Source organism: Budorcas taxicolor, chromosome 9, assembly GCF_023091745.1.
Source record: "Budorcas taxicolor isolate Tak-1 chromosome 9, Takin1.1, whole genome shotgun sequence".
Classification (NCBI taxonomy): domain Eukaryota; kingdom Metazoa; phylum Chordata; class Mammalia; order Artiodactyla; family Bovidae; genus Budorcas; species Budorcas taxicolor.
This window is the reverse complement of record NC_068918.1, coordinates 84,631,355-84,653,872: the sequence shown is the minus strand read 5'-3', so window position 1 is coordinate 84,653,872 and position 22,518 is coordinate 84,631,355. Positions and strand designations below refer to the sequence as shown.

At 45.6% G+C, this 22,518-nt stretch overlaps 1 protein-coding gene across 1 annotated transcript in view; it reads right to left on the bottom strand.

Moving 5' to 3' along the window:
- Positions 1–22,013, bottom strand: part of ARID1B (AT-rich interaction domain 1B) — a 424,182-nt gene extending 402,169 nt beyond the window's left edge. The window contains exon 1 of the mRNA XM_052645664.1: positions 20,193–22,013. Coding sequence (XP_052501624.1) covers positions 20,193–22,007 — 1,815 coding nt within the window. The 5' untranslated portion in view covers positions 22,008–22,013. The remainder of the gene's footprint in view (positions 1–20,192) is intronic.
- Positions 22,014–22,518: the final 505 nt, after the last annotated feature.

The window sequence follows — 22,518 nt, the reverse complement described above, 5'->3', positions numbered from 1 at the left end:
GCTGAGTTTTCTCTTTTGAAAAGGGGAATGGTAAAGAAAACTCAACCAAGTATAAAGATCCATCTAGTCAAAGCTATGGTTTTTCCAGTAGTCATGTATGGATGTGAAAGTTAGACCATAAAGAAGGTTGAGCACCAAAAGAATGGATGCTTTTGAACTGTGGTGCTGGAGAAGACTCTTGAGAGTCCCTTGGACTGCAAGGAGATCCAACCAATCCATCCTAAAGAAGATCAGTCCTGAGTGTTCATTGGAAGGACCGATGTTGAAGCTGAAACTCCAATACTTTGGCCACCTGATGCAAAGAGATGATTCATTAGAAAAGACCTTGATGCTGGGAAAGATTGGATGCAGAAGGAGAAGGAGACAACAGAGGATGAGATGGTTGGATGGCATCACTGACCCGATGGACATACATTTGAGCAAGCTCTGGGAGTTGGTGATGGACAGGGAAGCCTGGCATGCTTCAGTCCATGGGGTCGCAAAGAGTCAGATGTGACTGAGCAACTGAACAACAAAGATCCCCTTCACATTCTCACCAAAAAAGAAATACACTTAGTTCAAATCTGCTTCCTAATGGGGAGACATGTGTGCCACAGGCAAAGGGGGAAGTCCCAGTCGAGGACACCAAGAAGAACACGAGACCTCCCGTCTCACCTACTCACTGTGTGGCTTCTTGGAAGATTCCATTTTCTCTCTCTCTAACCAAATGATACCCGATCTGTGGAAAGGAGCCATCTTTCTTCATCAACTTTTCAATATCCTCATAGAATATCAAATGATGTGATTGCAACAAGCAAGAAAAAAAAAAAATGCAACTATAATGACAGCTTCCACAATATAAATTCAGGCCACTCACCCAAATCTACTCATGCTAGTAACTGCTGAGTATAAATACAGACAGCACAGGATCTTAGAAGGCAGAGGAGACAGATGCCTGGGTTCATGCTGTGACTGTGCCATTTCTAGACTGTGCCTTTGTTTACTCATCTGTAAAATGGGTATGACACAAATAATTCACATATGGTTCTTAGCACAGTGCTTGACATCTCATAACTGTTCAACAAAGTATATATTACTAATTATTCAATACCTAATATTTCAGTAAAACAGAAAAGCAAATGAGGTTCCCTTTGAGGTTTTTACCTCAGAAGGGACTCTGACCTATAGTCTGTAATAGTGAAGAGAGGATGGGTATGTGAGCTATAATTTAAAGAATGGTGTCACTGTAAGTATATGGCAGAGGACACATACCTGTCTTTCATTAACAATTTCGGTATCAGAGATAAACTTCTACACACAGAGCAAACTGTTCCAGAATTTTAGTGGCCAATCCTGCACGCCAGACCTCAAACGCCAAGATTTCAGAGGGAATAATGAGAAAACGTTTAACAACTGACACTCCTACTGACCACTGCCTTTGCCTAAGATTATAGCTGAAGCCAAAGCTGGTTTCCCCAATGAAACTATCTGCGTTTTAAGTCTTTCCACTCATTAAAGACACCTCCATCAGACCAGCTGACTTACTACCTCGTGTTCACAAACCAGCTTACCAAGGGTCTCAGGAGCTCTCAAGGATTAAGATCTCACCCAACAACGTGCAGCCCTCAAAAGGCAAACACCGAGTCCGCCAAAGGGGCCGCAGCAGGCACTGGGGACGCAGGAAGCGGGTGAGCCCTCCTATGCCCGGTGTAGCTGTGCCCAGTGTCCTGGGAGGAGGAGAAGAGCAAGGGACACTAAGGAGGAGCACCCAGCACCGGCCTGGGCACAGAGACGGCGGCACAGCAACGTGACTTTTCCATCCTGCTTTCAAGTTCGGTTTTGAGGGGTTTGTTGTTTTTTAAACAAACACAATAACCCCACTGGTGCTCCAACCATCCCAAAGCTTCCTTCCCCTTTCCCATTTGCTCCTCAGCCTCCCGCCTGCTCTCCCACAGGTCACCAACAAAAACAATGACCTGGATGCCAGCTCCCTTTCTTCCCCACCCGTCCCGCAATGCTCGCCACAGCTGTGCCCGCCTCTCTCCGGGAAGCCTCTGTCCTCCGTGGCCTCTGTGGAGGCCGCTCCACCGCTTCCATCTCCCTGCACAGCTCTGGGGTTGCCTCCCTCACTCCTCAACACTAGTGCTCCCCACAAGTCCCTCAGCCACCCTCTCCTCACACCCGTGCTCCCGACAGCATTCACGAAGCCCACTCTCGGCCGACACCCCTCGCTGAGAAGCCACGTTTATATTCCAGGCCCTGTCACCCTCCTCTTTCCAGATCCCTGTTTCCTCTCTGCCTACGACCATCTCCATTTAGCTGTTTGGAACACATCTCAAACCCAACATGTCCAAAACCACAGCCTGTTACTAAATATACAGGATGATTCAAAAGCAACTGAACACCTTCAAAAAGTTACCAGACCATGTGATTTCTCCCTGTGGAGTCAGATCCAGAACGCTGGGTTTGCACTGCCTCTTCCTCCCAGCTTGGAGGAAATGAAGACAGCGCTGGGTCTGCCCAGGCCACCTCATCCACTGATGGTGAAAACGCTGTGTGATCACTGTCCTGGGACACAGGGGTGCGTACTGAGCATGTGTAAGAAACTACAGAGGTAGCCACGATGGCTCCTTTACAAACTGACGTACAGATATTCTTACGTAGCCTCATTACCACGAAAATGCTCAATTCTTTTGCCCTCCCCTGAGCTGCTCTTCATCCTACTCTAAAGAGTTACCACCCCACTGTAGATGAGTGGTTCTGCTGTCTCTGGGATTACATTTCACTGGAAGGCAGACCCTGTGGAAGCAGGGCTTGGGTTTTACTCACTGCTTATCGCTAGCACCTAACACATCTGCCACACAGTGGATGCAGGTGTGCAACGGGCATCAGTATCTAGAGAGAGACCCTGATGCTGGGAAAGACCGAGGGCAGGAGAAAGAGGTGACAGAGGACGAGATGGCTGGATGGCATCACCAGCTCGACGGACCTGAGTTTGAGCAAGCTACAGGAGTTGGTGGAGGGCAGGGAGGCCTGGCGTGCTGCAGGCCACAGCGTCACAGAGTCGCACACGACCTGGCGACTGAACCGTGACAACATCTATCCATGAGTCAAGCGAGCACCTAAAGCAGCAGAGCAGCTGCCGCTCGGGTCAAGGCTTCTGCCTGCTCCAGCCCTGGGTGCCCACTCTTTCCACGGGGTCTTCAGGGTTTGGAGAGTATCCCTCACCATGTCGCCACCACACAGACTCACCACCTCTCCTACAGATTAGGGTCCGAGGCTCTCAGAGACACCAAGGCCTGTAAGGTTTGACCCACTTCTCCCTGAGTCCCTCAGAAGGGCCAAGGGACCAGCCAGCACCGCCAATCTCCTCCCTGTGTCCTGGCAGAACGCGCGGCAGCTCACCTGCCGGCCTGCACGGGTGCTCACTGCACACGGCTCCCCACGCTGCAGGACTAGCTTCTCCGCTTTGTCCTCGTACTGTGGCCAAAGGAAAGTTACCTCGGGGAACCCAGTAACTATCGTCTGTGCCTGAAAACAAGGCGGTAATGGCCTTACTCTTCTCTGACAGAGTCAAGTTCACGAGCATTCTGACAGTTATTTTCTTAGGGCTTTCTCAGCTGTTACAGAATGTTAAGACTGCATGTTGAAAACCCCAGAACTAGATGAATGATACATTCTTACAGAAATTCTCTGAAAGGATGAGCACAGACAGACAGGTGTCCGCTTTCTGGGCGAAAGATACCTCACGCTGTAATGAGCAAGATGAAAATGTAGATGTGCCCAGCCCTGGAGAAGCGTGAAGAACCAAACAAAATTCAAGGTCCAGTCTTAGAGAAAAGGACGCTCCTGTGACATACGGCAACAGGCTAAAAAAACACGTTATGGGTTCTGTTTTGGTCTTTTCTTTCTGTTTTAGTTTTTCCTTTCTGTGGGTTCCTACAAATAGGCTGTTAATTCATTTGCTGGAGATAGGTTAGGTACAGTCAGCATTAACTTCAAAAACTATAAATCCATGAATTATTACAGTAGTGATATATACTATAAATAGTAAAACAAAATAAAATATCATTAGAAAATAGGAAACAAGAGACAGGAAACCCTTCATTTAATTCCAAGCTAAAAACAGCATTATGGTGGTACGTCATTTGGAAATATTCTCACCCTCAGGTTTAGGAGCAAGTGAGAGGTGAGGAAAACACAAGGTGAAAACCCAGGAAACAGACATGCATAGCCAGGACTGTGATCTTTCCTAATTCTCAAACACTCTGCAGCCACTGGTTAAGTGAAATTCAACGTACATCAGTTATCTAAAAGGAGGTCTGAGCCAAACTGATTTTTTTCCAAAGCTGTGAGATTTGGCTTTATTGACAGATTTTAAAAGAGAGGCACACGTAGTGACATGAAAGGGAAGTTCCCCAGTACTGCACCTTACCATCAGATGCAGCTAGCAAGAGAAAGGCTGAAAAGGCCTCAAGACCCAACGCAACATCCTAGCCAGCCTAGAAGTTCCTCGACCAAGTATGTAACAAACCGAAATGAGGAACCTGACTGGGTCCAGGGATGGGGTGCTCTTTACAGCTTCCCAGCATCAATGACTCCAACTCCAGAATGGTTACGTGGCAAGAGCAAAAACAGAAATAATCTTGACTCTGTGTCATGATACAACCTCACCAAAGAATTAGAGGATTTTTCTGCCTTATATTTATTCTTTTAACTATACATCAACACCCTGATGAATTTAAGATATGCTCATTTGGGAGTTTGTCTTATAACTGTCCTCACCACAGGAGCTCCCTCTGGGCACATAATGCCATTCAGTGTTGATGATTTTTTTCCCTCTAGAATTCTCTCCTCCAGCTGCCTCTGCTGTCCCTTTTCTCCAATCTCCTGGTCCCTGTTTGTCAAGCGCCCTCTCCTCAACATTCTTGGACTTACAGGTTTCTAGACTCCTAACACCAAGGGACCCTGAGATGCTGTCCAGTACATTCCTCTATTCTCTTATCCAAAACTATTCATTAAGCACATACCAGTAGACACTGTTCTATACTCGGGTCCATGGCCTCCCCACCCCATCCTTCAGTTACAGTCGCATGTGAACAGCCCCAGACAGAAGAGAATCTGTGCTCCGCTTTAAATGTCAACAGATCATTTCACAGCCTCCCTCGATAGCTCAACTTAGAGCAGTGACCCAGATCATGGGACAGAGCTTCCCGCAACAGGCGGATGTAAATTAATGATCAGTGACACCATCAGAAAAATCCAACAGCCATCACGTGCCCTTGGACCGGACTCCTTCCTCTCCTTTGTCTGGTATGACTCTGGGGCCAAAAATCACTAAAAGCTCCTCAGTCCTAAGAAGGAAATTCTACCCATCTTAATGATGACACCACCTGTTTATTTAAATGTTACCTCTAGCTTGTTGATGACCTGTGGGTGGCAGAAACGTGGGTGTACAGGCCATTCCACAGACTAAGAGCCTGTGAATCCTGGGAGAAGGGGCCTGGGGACCTTGTCCACCTCCCTGGGTGAAATCTGACCAAAAACCAGGTTTGAGACCCTCTCATTCACTTGAGAGAATGTAGGCTCTAGCATCAGACAAAACTTGGGTATTGAAGAAACTTCTTTTTGTTTTTTACGTTTGAATAGAAAATGTATTATTTTCATTTTCCAAGTGTTTTCTTTTTCTATTGGGGGGGGGAAAAAAGAAATCCTAAGGACAGTTGTCACTTGCTGCCAAATTGAGGGTAGTCTTTCTCTGGTGATTTAGTCGCTAAGTTGCGTCCGACTCTTGCAACCCCATGGACTGTAGCCTGCCAGGCTCCTCTGTCCATGGGATTCTCCAGGCAAGAATACTGGCGAGGGTTGCCATTTCCTTCTCCAAGAAGAAACTTCTTAATTCTACCAGTTTACTTGTCTATGAAACAGGAAGACTGGGAGGATTGCAATTACTCTATGCAATGTGCCTGGCACACAGAGGAGGTGTTCAAACACAGCAGTGATCTTATTAGCTCACTATTACTTAACTCTTTTAAAAATCTTTCTCTGAATCTGCATGTCTCTATTTGGGAAGCCGAGAGTGGAAAGCAGAGTGTTTGTAAGAGCTTTGCCAGTCATGCCTGACCAGAATGAGCAGCTGATTTCATATGTCCCCACGATAGTCTTACACAGGCTACTCTTTTAAAAAAAAAAAAAAAAGGAGAAATCACTCAAGATTTGGCTGCAGACTCACTACCACCTTGCCATTTTTCCTGCTTCACGGGAGCCCAGCAGGCCACTCCCCAGGAAGGCCACTCGCACTGGTCCACGCTGGCCTCAGTCACGTGGCTGCCCTGCTCCTCCTCACCTCCACCCTTGCATCAATCTGATCCTGTGGGGGCACGTGCTGCTCCATCTTCCCAACTGCACGTCAAGATGCGGGTCAGACACAAGTCCTGCCATCATCCACGGACCATCCCTCCCGATGTCTGCCATGTTAACAAAAACCCGTGAAAGGCCCCATATCCTGCATGATCACGACCAGGCACTTTTCCCAATTTTTTTGTTTGGTCCTCGTTTGGAAAAGCAAGACTTCCTCAAGTTACAGGATAATTTTCCTTCCCTCTTAGTCTACTGTGTCCATTAAGCGTATTCCCCACACAGATGTCCGCCTCTGCACCCCATGGAGAGAGCTGGGTATCAACAACACCTCCCACGGAGCCTATAACAGATGCTCTGACCCATAACATTTCACAGACTCTAATGTACACAGCAAAGGCTGGCCGCTGAAAGTCACACAAAAGCACTCATACACTTCACACTGCCCTCATCATCCCCTCCTTCTCCTAAGAAACTTGCTGGAGTATCACTTCAGACGCAGGATTCTTCTAAGAGCTTTCCTTCTCAATACCCATTACATCAACCCAATCAAGTGTCATGACTATTACTTACACTGAATCTGACTTTAATGTCAAGTATGCTTACTAACAGAGCAAAGGTAAACATTCTTTAAATCTAGGTTTGTCTAATAAAAATTCCCAAGTTCACTGTTACTTTCATTCATCATACAACTGAGGAGGGACTCTCACGTGAGTAAAGCTACATCTATGACTACTGATTCATTTCAAACTTCTGTAATGCAAAGAAACATGCTGATTCCTCTAGACACAAGTGATACATTCCAGTGACTTCTACTTTTCAAACACTCAGCTAAATTAAATATATTTAAGCCCACGCTTGCCTACAAAATCAAAATTATTTAATTCTGATTAGTATTAAGGAATACACAAAAATTCAAAAAAAGGTTTCAAACATTTAGGTTGGAAGAGAAAAAGTCAAGTCAAAACTAATTAGAAATGCCCATAATGCCCATTTCCTTTTTTAAAAGGACGTTGTTTCAAAACTCCCACATTTATTTCCTTTTCTCTGCGTATGTACTGCTTTTCGGATCCTTCACATCAGCACATTATCCACACCACAGACAGTTTCATCCTCAACAAGGAGGTGAGCCTGCCTGCCTCCCTGTGCTATCTGTCCACGTTCCATTTGAATCCAATTTCCTTGCATTACCTCTGCCCAGGTCAGGGATGAATGGCTGTCAAATTCCCAGTGGAATAAAAAGAAAAACCCTTTCTTCCTGAGGCAGCAAGTTTCAATTCACAGAGCACATGGCTAATCTACATATGTGAAGGTCATGGCACTTCAGTCAAAGAGGTTAAGAATGGAACAGCTCACGTAAGGGGTTGTCTTAAACATCTTGGCATGATGCCCAACAAGTAAGAATGTTGAAAAGCAATAGATAGCTTCTGGCAGCAGCAAGGGGAAAAATATTTTGATCATGTGACACGCTACACACTACCTCGTTTAGTGCATGTGTGAAACTTTGAAGTCCCTAAAAAATACCACACATGCAAATCAAATCCAGATTTCAGCATTACCGGGTGAGCCAGGCTAGTACATCTCCTTCTTCACAAGATGCATTTTATGTGAAATTTCTAGACACATGGACAGTAAAACTCACCACACTGGACGACCAGTTGGCTCAAATAGCTGATTACAACTTTTTTTTTTGCATTAGTTTTTCAAAGAACCATAAAACATCAAGAAAAGGTATTTACACTGAGAAAGCACATTCCTTCAAGTTATCCGAATATAACTGTCTTAAATAAAATCCATCCTCTCCCTCCAGTCTTTTCTCTCTCTTCACTAATAATAGAGCAGCATGGAAAATTACAGGATTTTCATACCCAGTAAAAGACAAAACACAAAATTGCTTTTCATGTTCTATTTTCACTAATGAATCGTTGAATACAAGTGAAACACTTTTAAAATGCTCATATGTCTGACAAATATCTCAGGGGAGGAAGAAGGACAAAGTCCTGCCACACACAATGGGTACCAGGTGAGAAACCAAGGGGAACAGCCAAGCGGTCCACGAAGCGCACCTCTGCCCACCAGTAGGCAGGCTGGTTGGCACAGCCTCCTGGAGCTCTGTCTATCCAGCCTCAGGAAGTGGAAAGGAGTTGGCACCAAGAGTAGGGGAAGGGAAGGGTTTCACACCCCACAACCTCGTAACAAACATGACGACGACTTTTTTTAACTTTTCAACAGTTAAACTACTTGTTTAAAACCCAGAGAAAATTAATCGGAAGCAAAAGACCCATTTCACCAACTTGCAAATTGTCTGCTTACCACCAAATTACCTTCAACTCGAAATTTAGACTGCTTATGAGGCCAGTCTATAAACATTATAATTCAATCCATATTTCTAGTCAAATTGAATAGTAAGTAAAATAAAAATATCCCACAAGCTATCTTTATTTACTTTACTTGCTGATGTTCATTTAGCAATCTAAGAATACTCTTCTATACGAAACAATGAACACCATGATGTATAACTATTTTCCCATCTTCTCTGGATATCTTTTTAACTAATACAGTGTCCCTACACCAACGTCATTAAATGTTTGTTGATGGTGGTCAAATTAAATGTTCTAATTACTGATCTTTTGAATTTATTTTTCCTTACCAGGAAATATATGACTGCAAAATACAGGGGAAAACCACAGGAGACATTTTAGAAATGTGGTCAACTGCTTCATAACCTTTCCTAAACTCCTGGCAAGGTAATGACATACAGGGCAATAAAAAACTGACACTGTCTGGGTTAGAAATAAGCTTCAAATATTAACCTATTTGTTCTGAGAGGAAAGACTAATAGACTGTTAAACTGACTAATCACACCTAGCTCATTTCAGTTCCTTATCATGCATCCCTACCCTCACCAGGTAGTACACCAGTATATCGTCAGATCGACTTCTCCCAAGAATTCCATGACTGAGAATTCTTTCCCACCTCTTTGAAATGGAGAGGCTACAAACATTAGAGAGGTGAAGGGATCTGCTCGGGGTCACACAGGCAGTAAATGCCCAGCCTCCAGGTTCTCCAACCTGCGCGCCTTTGGTTCCGCCCCTTGCTTTCATGCCCACACCTCTTCATGTGGTCAACTTCGGATCCTCAAACGGATCTTAGCTTATGAGACCTGCTACATGGCAGAGCCTTCCTGCTCCGACCCCACGCCAACCTGGTCTGCGAGGTACCCCTCTAACATCTCAGCTCGCCCCACCTAAACCGTGCACACTGTATTGTGTAGCATGCCTACTTGTCTTTGGTCTCTGCTAAAGACCAGGACTAGCTAAAGGCCAAGACTTCTCCTCAAAGGATCCAACACACAGCCAAGTACCCAGTAGGCCCTGCAAAAACAGCAGCCTGGCGCTCCAGCTCTCACTACACTGACATAAATCGATAGTCCCAAAGCCCCGACATTTTGAAGGCTGTTCAGGGAAGGTCAATGAACTGAATTTTAAATTCTTCATGGTATTGATATTGTAAAGTTGTTTATTTAGCGGGAAAAAAATCACTGTACGATATCCAAAATAACATCCAAACGAAGATCACTTTCTCATCAGTGTCACAGCACCTAAGAACCACTTCCAAGTGTACTGACCTTCCACATCAAATAGCGAAATGTATAATAACACACTCAACGGGAAATTTTCCATTTGGATACATTATCATCTACTCTTCAAATAAGATGATACATCCTGACAGATATAGTCTTTCTGCAGAGAACTGCAGAAGAATAATGTAGCCATTCATTTTAATTTCCACTTTGTAAGACGCCAGGGGTTTCTGATAATTCACCAGGGAAAATTACAGATCATATGTTATATTTACTCTTTGTATCTTAAGCACCAAGTGGTGCTTGTTAAGTATTTGTTCATAATAGAATTAAATTTTGTCCCTGGTACTTTTAAAAATCTCAGCGTAAAAAAGAAAAATTGCTCTTCTCTGCATATTTGAGGCAGTCCCTTGGCATTCTCAGATTTTACATGCCCGGTTTTGATTCTGAGGGCAGTCCTAAACGTCCATGATACGTAAATTATAATCTGGCTAAGGACCAAATCTGAACCGTGAAATCTGAAGTGAAGCTGAAGCAGATACAGAAGCAAGTTACTTAACTAATGAGAGACCAAAGCTTACCACTCAGAGCCTCAGAGAAGCTAATTTTAAATTTTTGAAACTTTGTTCCTTTGCAAAAAAGTACTTCCGCTAGAGAGACAGTCTTTTCTGCAGACCATTAAAGTGGAAAGGCCTAAGAGGCAGAAGAAAAAGAAGTGACTCTTGGCCAGAGAACAGAAATTCCTAATACATAGGATGACTATGGAAGGGGCCAGTGGCGTGGTTTAAAGGCGTCGGTCTCCCCTGGGCTCTACCAGCAAACCAAAAGCAGTTTCATGTAACCGTTTACAAGAGTCCAATCAGCACATAACTACATTTTGTGAGGGAAATTACTCTGGAATTCACAAAATCTGTATATTTGCACTGGGCTCAGTTGATATTCTCTGAACATGTCTGGGATCTAGTGTAGTTTAATAAGATATTCAGTGGTGCATAACTGATTAGGCAGTATATTCTTTTAAAAATATTTCAAAGCGTCACAGGGTTTTACAGCTGGAAGGTACTAGGGGTCATTAACTGATGGAGGCAAAGGCTTGTCCTCAACCGCACCCTGAAGTGCAGCAGGGCCAGGCAGAGAACAAGATCACGGGCCCCCTTTTCTACAGCCGAGGGTAGACAAGAGGTGCCACTTAAAGATGCTACAGGACTGATGGCTATGCTCTCGGTGGTCACCCCGCCCAGCAGGCCATAGTGCAAGAAGGAAAACTGAGTCCTGTCAGATCTCCGAGAAAATGAGCACTGAAGCCTCCAGAAGAATCCAAGGTCTGACCAACTCCAAGCCCATGACCCTTCCCTTACATCGGGACAGCCTGTGATACATTTATATTCTCATAAACCCTCATCTTCACAAGAAACAAACTAATATTCAAACATATCAGTTCCCTCAGAAATTAGCGCTTAAGAAAGATATTTGCTCAGCAGTGGGCACGTTTTCCCTTTCTGTTTCCAACGTCAGTAATAATTCACTGGGTGAAGCAAATTTATTATTAAAAAAAAAATATGATCAGTAAGTTACTCTCATGCATAAACATATGGTCCCTGAATCTTAAAATCCGCTCTTAAAATTTCAGAAATTATATGCCAAATTCTAGACAAATTTCAGAATTACCAACAATTTCCAAAAATTAGACTCTTAAGTATTATGAGCCGTTCACTTCTGAGATGCTCATCACAAAAAGAAACAGGAGATACTAAGAATTCTGAAACATCCTCCACTAACCATCAATGCTTTGCTTTCTGAGGTTTATTTCAGGACCCAGAAGCAGTAGCTGAATTTACTCCTCAGCCAGCATACATTATCTAAACAGTTACCAAAAATACTCTAGCAATCTAAGTATCTTCCTAAATCTGAGCAGACTGTTTTAACTTTTTTCCCCAAGAGCCCATATAATGTAGAAAACTGAGAAAAAGAAGAACCTCTCTATGTAAATTTCAAAGTGATCCTCTTCTTCTTCTAGTTATTATTCTCTGTAGTGGATCCTTATTTTGCTCTGGCACCAAGCCAACAATTGATTGGTAGAAATGGAAGAGTCACTAGCCCACATCCACTCTATCACAACAATCTACAATTATTTGTTTTGCCAAAATCCACTCCCACACCCAAAAAAGGCAGGCCGACAGACTGCTGACCACATGGTTGCTCTTTGCACACTTTAAATGAGCCGGTTCTAAGTCAACGAGATGCCAAAACTACCAAGGCCAGGTACAGCGGGAGCAGGCTCTGGCAGGATGTCTCTGGCCTGAGCTGCGCACAGGAGCAGGAGTGAGCCCCATGGCCTGGCTACACCCTGCGGCTGGCACATGGCTGATTAAGAAGGTGGGTGAAATAAATATTTCCCAGTTGATAGTATAGGGTAGGTATTTACCTGACGTACACCTCACATCATACACAAATGCTAAATGTTTACACCTTGAGAAGTAAACCACAGTTCATTTTCTCTGTGCCCTCTGGAGAATCTGGGGTTAAAGTACATCACTGATCGTATAAAGACATGACCACACATCAGCATCAACAGTAACTGAAACACAATGCCAATATTTTACACACACAGAGCCTGTACATGAGAAAGACTAACCAGGGCCCAAGAAAGATCCCTTTGCAGCTGCCTCAAACATTTCATCAAAAGGCCAATCATCTTAATTTAGGAATTTTTCCACCTACCAAGACTTTCTGCAGTTTTGCAGAGGATGATAAAAACATGAGGAGGTATGCACAAACCTGGGGCACAGAACACTGTGAAAACGGGCATGTGGTTTGGTGGCTTGCTCCGGGTTAGGGGGTGAGATGCCTTAAAACATAAACTACACTTTTTACAAAAATTATTATTATAAGTGATCTCCACTAGTAACAGAAAGATAAAACCAGTAATTTAAAAAAGAGGCTAAAAATGCAAAAGATGAAGAGAAATGAGGGGAAAATGATCATGCTAACAGTTCATTTCCATATCCTATTATCTAACAAAGTCCCAGATTTCTTCCAACAAAGTACCTCAAACCTTTAAACAGAAAGGCTTCGAAAAGTTGCTTTTCAGCTTTTAACACCATAACTGACAATGAAACAACTAACCTACACAATGCACATTTCCAAACTGACAAAAACTGGGACGATTACACTAAAGTTAGAATTAGAAGCAATGGACTAAAAACAAACCAAAAACACCATTACTGTTCCTTGGAGGGAGGATTTACTCATAAACTATGAAGTAGCAAGCTTAACGGTTATAAAAATAAGCTTATTTTATTTACATGTTAATAGCTAACAATTTTAAATTTTGACAAGAAAAGGAAGAAAACTATTTATTCATTTAGGAGGATGAAAACATCCTGGAAATAGATGGAGCAATGGTTGCACAACAATGTGAATGTACTTCACGCCACTGAACTGTACCCTAAAGTGGCAAATTTTATGTAATGTACATTCTGCCACAGCCAAAAAATACACACATATATAACTTTTTTAGCATCCCATATTTAGAAAAAAAAAGTGGTCTAGAATTTTCTCCTGGATTTCATCAAATATAGCTTCCCTTCTAGAGTCACTTAATAAGGAATAACTTCTACTCTGATTCTCAAATTTCATCTTTTATCAAGGCCCAAGGAGACAGAGAAGCGCATCTTAACAGAATGGAGGTAACAGGCCAAACCTACTCCATGCTGCTGCTGCTGCTGCTAAGTCGCTTCAGTCGTGTCCGACTCTGTGCGACCCCATAGATGGCAGCCCACCAAATTCCCCCGTCCCTGGGATTCTCCAGGCAAGAACACTGGAGTGGGTTGCCATTTCCTTCTCCAATGCATGAAAATGAAAAGTGAAAATGAAGTCACTCAGTCGTGTCCGACTCTTAGCGACCCCATGGACTGCGGCCCACCAGGCTCCTCCGTCCATGGGATTTTCCAAGCAAGAGTGCTGAGGTAGGGTGCCACTGCCTTCTCCAAAACTTCAGTTCAAAAGAACAACCTTGCTGTGATAGATCTACTCCAGATTTTGCTGCCATCCTACCAAAAATATGAAAATCTATGGATAGATGAGATATGCTCAAGATTTTACGGCTTTAGTCTCTTTCCTGGCAATGAATATCAATCAAGAAACAGATCAGTTTCATCATCAGTTCATCTACTGAACTCCATAGCCTAATATCCTTGTTGTTGTTGTTCAGTCGCCTAGTCATGTCCTACTCTTTGCAACTCCATGGACTGCAGCACAACATGCCTCCCTATCCCTCAACATCTCCCGAAGCTCAGGCCCATTGCATCCGTGATGCCATCCAGCCATATCATCTGATGCCCCCTTCTCCTTCTGCCCTCAATTTTCCCAGCATCAGGGACTCTTTCAATGAACCAGCTGTTCACATCAGATGACCAAAACACTGGAGTTTCAGCTTCAGCATCACTCCTTTCATCGACTATTCAGAGTTGATTTCTCTTAAGACTGACTAATTTGCCCTCCTTGCTGTCCCAGGGACTCTCAGGAGTCCTCTCCAGCACCACAGTTTGAAGGCATCGATTCTTCGGCACTCCACCTTCCTTACCATCCAGCGCTCACAGCAGGACGTGACCACCGGGAAGGCCATAGCCTTGACTATATGGACCTTTTTACCTTGGCATTGATCTATTCAGAAGTAGGTTTAAAAAACTGATTTCTGGATCCTATTCAACTAAGTAAATACAAGGAAACCGTTTTCTTAGAATTACTCGGAGTTAAAGACTTTGAAAATAGAACATATTTGTTGAAAACTTACTGTGAAAACACATATTTTACTTTGATAAACTCACTCACTCAATTAGTGAGTTTAATTAGGGGTTTCCCTGGTGGCTCAGCTGGTAAAGAATCTGCCTACAATGCGGGAGACCAGGGTTCAATCCCTGGGTTGGGAAGATCTCCTGGAGAAGGGAACAGCTGCCCACTCTAGTATTCTGGCCGGGAGAATTCCATGGACTGGATAGTCCATGGGGTCTTGTCTGATATGACTGAGCAACTTTCACTTCACGTCACTCAATTAACATCAATCGTTAAAACTACAGTATACCTATATCAACAATTTCATTCATTCCAGTGGCATACGGCAAAATAAGTGGATGCTTAATAATATTTAGGTAATTATACCTAAGTCATTTTAGGCAAATTTCTAAGAGAAAAAGTCACAAACATATAAAAAACATTTTAGGTCAAAATTAATTCACTCAACCACTCAATTAAACCAAAAAAGGCCGCTCAAGTCTTATATAAACAGCCTCCAAACTGGAAAAAGCAATGCTGTGTAACAGATCTACACCCACATAAATACGCCCCTGGTGGATGAGCAGTTTTGCCTGGTTGCTCCCCAACTCCACACCCCGGGAAACAAGGACTTGGGACTCCTCAGCCTCTAGCATGCACACAAAGCAAGAACGCAGCTCTCCTTTACACACCCACAGTGATCTCCTGATAAAGAAAGACCCCTCTAAAAAGGCACGTGTTCAAAAACTACCCAATTCCCAAAAGGCCAAGGACAGGGATATGGCCCTCAAGTAAAAAGAGGATTGTAAAATGTCATAAGTTTTTGTAATATCCATTTTGAAAATCTATATATTACCCCCAAAATTAATGGAACTTGAGTTTTATTAATACTCATTCTGAGCCTCCATGAATCTGTTGTTTTAAGAAACACACAACAGTTCTTTCAAACACAAATATTTAAGACTCAAATTTATATATCTACACACAGCCCAAAATGAAAGTGACACAAGTGAAATACTAGTTCCCTTTCCTCAAATATGGATCAAAGCACACAGATCAATTAAGTGAGCAGTGTCAAGCTCCTGCAGAGAAGGAAGAAAAACCTCTCCACTCAGGACACGAGGCAAAAAGCTAACAGTTTCCTATGCCAACACACCCAAAATTTATATCTCCAAGTTAGTCTTCAAAATAAGCTGCAAAATTTTATAGAAACCACCCCCCCAAAAAAAAAAAATTTTTTTTTTAATGAAACTACTTTCTTGCTAGGAGAGAACAGGGTTAAATAAACAAAATGATCATCTTTTTGGTTTGCCTGTCACACTGGTATTTATCTTAGGGAAGTAAGTTAAGTTCCTATTACATCAGAATTCATTTTTTTTTCAGATACATCCAGCTCCAAATTATAAAGTAATAAAGTCCATTCATACAGACCTGAAAATTCAACCACCCTCTGTTACATCTGTTTTCTTTAAAATGTGTCTATGTCTAATAAAACTACCAAATGGGTTGTATATTAAGAGACTTCCTCTACACTGTCTTACATTTTTTAAATCGGTTCTCAAGCCAGAATTAATATATTTTTATGCCAGAGTGAAGATGTTATTCTTACAGTTTTAATGAAAGAAAACGGTAGTTAAAAGGTAGTTCATTAGTACAAGTGTCTAGGTGTGATTTGGAATATTTCCATATCCACAACACAATTCAGATGCTTCTGATACAACATGACATGGGAAAAATGGAATGAGTATAAAAAGCTTTGCCAAAAATTCATTCCTGAATATAGATAAAAAAACAAAACCAAAGAAAAATGAGGGATTAGGGCTTCTTATTACAGATGCAAGGTAAGAATATGTTGTTCCCTGGAATATATGTATTGATTTTGTGTTAATATAAACATAAATTTAAGTGACAGCTGTCTTACAGAGTAGTTGCCTTAAAAAAAAATGCCAAAAGTACACAGAAATCAGGATCCCCAATGAAAACAATTTTAGGCCATGCACAATTTCATTTCAGATAACCCAGAAAAACAGAAAACAGTTGACATTTTTCATCGTATTTTCTTTGTTTTTTAAATGAACCACAGTTGCCAATTCCACCTCCTCTTAACGATGGGGCAGCTGGCCAGTCATAGCTCAGCAAATATATCAATTTAGTCCACAAATATTTCTTTACAAGAGTTAACATATCATATAGGATAACAGTGCATTGAGTGGGAAAGTGGGAGAGTGTTATAATGTATCTTATACAAATTTTAAGGTAATCAGGAACCAGCCTGTAAGTCTCATTACTTACAAACCTTACTGCTTTTAAATCAGCTAATCAGTTTTCTTTTAATGGTAAATAAGGCTTTTTTAAAAATTATGTTGTATTACATTCTATAAAATTAAAGTTAAAATAGCACTAATGAAATTCAGCACAAATATGAACATCCCAAAATCTTAGATATGTGAGCAGACCTCAGTATTCCTTTTGAGATTGCTTTATCTGAATACTTTATCTCACAAAACCCACTAAGTATATTGTAAAATGCCTTATTTCACTTTTTAAAAAGACCCTCCCATTACAATATACACGCGTTTTGTTCTCAATTACAAAAACATTTGCCACCCAATGTAAACCATTCCTAAAATCAAAAATGAAACTAACCGTGTTAAAGCCATGAGAAAATGTAATAGTATCCCATGGCCTATAGTTACATAGTAATCTAATGTTTTGGACAAACAACTGGTCCTTAGTATAACTGTCATAACAAATACAAAAGAATAGCAGCCTTCCAAAAAGAAAAAATACCAAAAACACATTCCACATGTTATACGGTATAGTACCTACAAATAATCAGTGAATCTAGGTCATATGCCCGGCAGTTTTCCTCCCCCCTTAAAAACAAAAAAGCTATTCCTAAGGGGCATACTGAGGACATAAAGGATTCACTCTCATTCCAAGAAAACAAAATACTTAAAATGATTGGTACCATTATGAAGAAACACCGTAAAGTAACACCGACCTACATCTGCCTCTATCATCCTTGTTACTGGCTTAGAGAGATGTGAATTCTAAACTGTCCCTTTAAAAGGAAGCTGACAAAGCAAATCTTTTCAAAATTAATTACGTGGGTTTATTTACACAAAGTCTTCCTATGTTTTTACCTATCCAAATCAAAAAAATCAGAATCCCCAGTTTTCTATGAAGAATAGGAAAATGTATTATCATTAACTCTAAAACTCTACTAACTGAAGATTAGAAAGGAGTGGACTCCCAACGTCCTCAGCCCGGGATTCACATGATTATCTGTTAAATTCAGTACTGCATACATTCTGACAAGTCTCTCATCTAAAATAAGGTTATTATTAAAATACACCTTCCTAAAGCAAATGAGCTAAGTAAAAACATATTACAGCCACCATTATTCCTTTTTAACATATTTTAATGTTAAAAAAGTTTTAAAAATTCTAATGTCCATGAAAGAAAAACTATTTGGAAGAAGCCCAGCACAATTTGCATGTAATATAGTTTCCCTAAAACATTGTGTAAGCCGTTCAAATAAGGCCCACATAACCTAATCTAGCAAAACAATCAAGGGGGGGGAAAGATTTCTGAGGCATTTGCTTCCAAATCAGAAGCAAATACAAAATAATTTTTAAAATTTCACAAGAAGGTCCATTTCTTCCCTTTTAACTAATTGTTGTCTGCAGAAATTATTATAGTTTCCCCACTTCATGTTTTCTTAAACATCACATCCAATTCTAACTGAAACTCCTCATCCACTAACTTCTAAAAACAATCAGAATTTTAAAGCACAACTTACCAGAAACATAGTTTTAATCTTGTTATAAAGCGAATTAAGTATTACTGAAACATACCACTGGCTATCAGAATCATGACATTTTTAATGTTACAAGTTTTAATTTTATATTAAACTACATGTGATGACATAATTCCAATTTTTTTCATGGTTTAATCCATAAAGGGTTATTTTATAAAAGCTTTCTAAAATCCAGAAATTGGTAAAATTCTTGGTTTAATTTTTTTTCAATTGCCATATCCTCACCCTACAATTATAGCGAATGAGATATGTAATGGCCATGCTGAGACTGTCAAACAGCTGAATTTTCTAAGTGCCCAATACTGGACACCAGTGTGATGTTTTTAGGTATTTAATCCTCTTATTAGTAACTGTGATTCATAATAATTTAAGCTTTAAATAATATTCCACCTTACATCTGCATGTAATAGAGCTCAGTTATTATTTGTGGCAAGAATTTTTGTGACTGTACTGCTCAGCACTTCTATTTACATCAGCAGTGCTAAATGCCCAATGGTGAGAGGGGAGCCAATCAGATGGCAGATTAGATGTCAACTCAGAGGCAGCTGTCTGGAGACTATTACAGCCAGTTTACCTCCACAATTCAAATTCCAAACCTTGCAAAGGAGATCAAGTCAGTCTTTAGGCTCAGCCTCCGAGCGAGAAACAGCAAGAGTGCAGGACTCTTCCTAATAACGCTGCAGGACTTGGGGGGGGACAGGAAATTAAAAATCCAAATAAATCTGATTCAAAAAGATCCATTTTCACTGGTCTGCTCCCTCCCTGGGTTCGCTGACTAAAAACGTACGCCTAACCCACGATCCAAATAAGTTCAGTTTAACCGGAATGTGTTCCTTTAACGCAGCCTATCCGTTGAAGGTGACTCCTTTCAAGCAGCCTGCAAGCCAAATAATGGATTTCCCCGGCTTATTCTTGGGTATGAATCGATATATTTTAGGGTCGTTTTCCTCCCCATCGTTCTAAGACGTGGGTACTCTTTTTGGCTACTAAACGCTCAAAACTCGAAGCCCGCGTCGAATATCGCCGAATGCCTGGGCACAACTACGAAACACACGCTCGGCTGCCACAAAGCTAACCTTTTTTTTTTTTCCTCCTGCCTTCACCTTGTGAGCTCTAAGAGGGAAAAACGCGGTGTGGCCTGAGGTAGGACAAAGTTCCTCATTCTTTCCTCAGTTCGAGCTCATGGTGGGCGCTACCCGAGAAGCGGGGGGCAGTTATTTCTCCTCAGACCCTACCGGCCCGGAGCGCCTATTTCTGTGGTAAAAACAAACAAATAAATAAAATAAAGCTGCCCGAACGGTCCCCGGCGCCCACACGGCTTCCCGGTGGCGCGGTCCCGGCCGCGCGGCTCGGCGCCCGGGGCGGGGGTGTCGAGGCGGGCGCCCGTCCCGGGCCTCGGCGAGGGACCCCCTTGCCGCCCCCCGGGGCCCCGGGCCGCGCACTCCGACCCTGCGCGCCGCCGGGCCTCGGAGCGAGGCAGCCGCGAGGTAAAACGGCTTTGGGCGCCTCGCCCCCCCACCTCCCCACCTCCGCCTCACACACACACACCACCACCTCCCCCCCCAACCAGGGCCGAAGACGCAGAAAAAGTAACGCGGAAAGAAAAGAAACTACAGGGCTCGCAGCGCGCGGCGAGGCCGCCGCGGCGGAAGCAGGCCCGGCCGGCGCGGGGGTTACCTGGGATCTGCCCATGGTCGGGCCGGGGGTGCCGGGGCTCATCGCCGGGTGGCTCCTTTGTTGCGCGGCCGCCCAGGCCGGGCTGGCAGCGGCGTACTGGGCGCCCATGTCCTTGCCCAAGCCCATGCCCGCGGCCGCCTGCTGGCCGCCCGCCGCCGCCCCCGCCGCCGCCGCCGCCGCCGCCTGGGACTGGGGCTGCGACGGCGGCGGCGGCGGCGGCGGCGCGCTGGGGCTGCTGTAGTCCGGGTAGCTGCCGCCGTAGCTCCTCATCATGGGGCTGGGCGAGGTGAGCAGCTGGTTGAGGGTCGGGGTGGCCCCCGACGGGTGCTGGTTCTGCCCGGCGAAGCGCTGGAAGCCCCCCGTCGCCGCCGCCGCCGCTGCCGCCGCCGCCGCGCCGGCGGCCGCCTTGCTGAGGCTCGCGGCCCCGCCGCCCCCGGGGCCCATCATCATGCCGCCGCCCTGCTGCCGGGGGGAGCTCAGCACCCCGTACCCCGAGGACGAGCCCCCATAGCCGCCGCCGCCGCCTCCTGCTGCTGCTGCTGCCGCCGCCGCCGCGGCCGCCGCCGCCACAGCTCCCGCTCCTCCTGCTCCTCCTGCTCCTCCTCCTCCTCCGCTGCCTCCTCCTCCTCCTCCTCCTCCTCCACCGCCGCCGCCGCCGCCGCCCGCGCTGGGCCGGCTGTAGCCCGGATAATGGTTGTACTGGCTGTTGGGGTACCCTTCGTGGGAGTTCTGCAGGGGGTCCATGCTGTTGGGGGCTCCGGCGGCAGCTGAGGCGGAGTGCATCAGCCCCATCCCGGGGCTTTGTTGTCCGCCATGTTGATCAAAGCAAGGCCCAGCGCGGCCACCGGGGCCGCCGCTAGCTGGGGCAGCGCTGCCATAGTAATTATTAAACTCCGAGACGGCCGCCGGGCCGCCTCCGCCGCCCCCGGGCACGGCGACCGGCGGCGGCGGCGGCGGCTGCTGCGCGCCCAGGCCCGGCTGCTCGAACCGGCCGCCTGCCGGTTCCCCCATCTTGGGCGGCGCGTCGTCCTCGTCGCCCGGCTTGCTCAGCAGCGGCTGGCCCGGGGGCTCGGCCTGGCTGCCCGCGGCGGCACCGTCCTTGGCGCCTCCATGTTGCGGCTGCTCCATGTCGGCACCGGGCTGAGGCGTGCCGCCGCCCGCGCCGCCGAGGCTGTTGTTGTTGGAAATGGGATGTTGGTGCTGCTGCTGCTGCTGCTGTGGTTGCTGCTGCTGCTGCTGGAACTGGTTTAGCTGCTGCTGTAGTGCGTGGTGGTGGAGGTGGTGGAGGTGGTGGGCATGGTGGTGGTGGTGGTGTTGGAGGTGGTGGGCATGGTGGTGGTGATGGTGGTGGTGCTGCTGCTGGTGGGGCGCTGCGGCGGGGGCTTCGCCAACGGTTTTCAGTTTGTGGTTGGGGAGCAGCCCCGTCTCCATGGCCGAGCCCGGGCCCGACGAGGAGGAAGAGGAGGACGCCGCCACCGCGGCGGAGGAGGAGGAGGAGGAGGAGGAGGACAGCGCGGCGGCGCTTCCACCCTCCGCCTCGGAGCCGCCGCTCTTGGCGCTGTTAGTGCTGGCGGCGACCGCGGCCGCGGCGCTCGCGTTATGGGCCATGTTCAGTTCGTGACGGGGGTGCAGGGAGTGGTGGTGCACATTACTCAGGCCGCTGCCGTCGCCGCCCCCCAGCATGGGTCCCGGTGCCGCCGCGCCGCGCGCCCCCGCCTCCAGGCCCCGGGCCCCGGGCGCCGGCCGCGGCCCGGGGGGCGCCCGCCGCTCGCCGCTGCCCGCCCGCGCTGCTGCTGCTGCTGCCCGCGCGGCCATGATCGCCGCGGCGTGGCGAGGCCGGGCGGGGGGGGTGCGGGGGGAGACAATAAAACCCACTTTTTAGTCTGCGGCCCCTCCTGTGCGCATCCACACGCCCCAACGGGAATCGAGCGAGCCCCCTCCTCACTCCCCTCCCTCCACGGGCCCCGCCGGAGCCGAACCGGGGGTCTACGCCTTACGGTCTGGGCCTGTTCCCGCTGTGTGATTTCAGGGTGAAAGTTTTTAGTGCAGGTTTAAATGAAACTTTTTCTCTTTTTCCTCTCTACCCCGGATATGGGTAAAAATACACGACTGACTTGAGCCGCTCGGGCCCAGCATGGCTTGAGAGGGAGCCGGGCGAGCCCGAGCAACTATTATCCACTTCTCTCTGCTCGGGCGCACTCGCAAAACGCGGACTGGACTCTGCCCTGGGCCGCCGCGGCCCGCGGGGCCCTGCGCCCTCCTGCCCGCCCGGCCCGGGTGTAGCCTCGCGGGCACCGGCGGCCCCGGGCCGGGGAGCTCGGGTCCG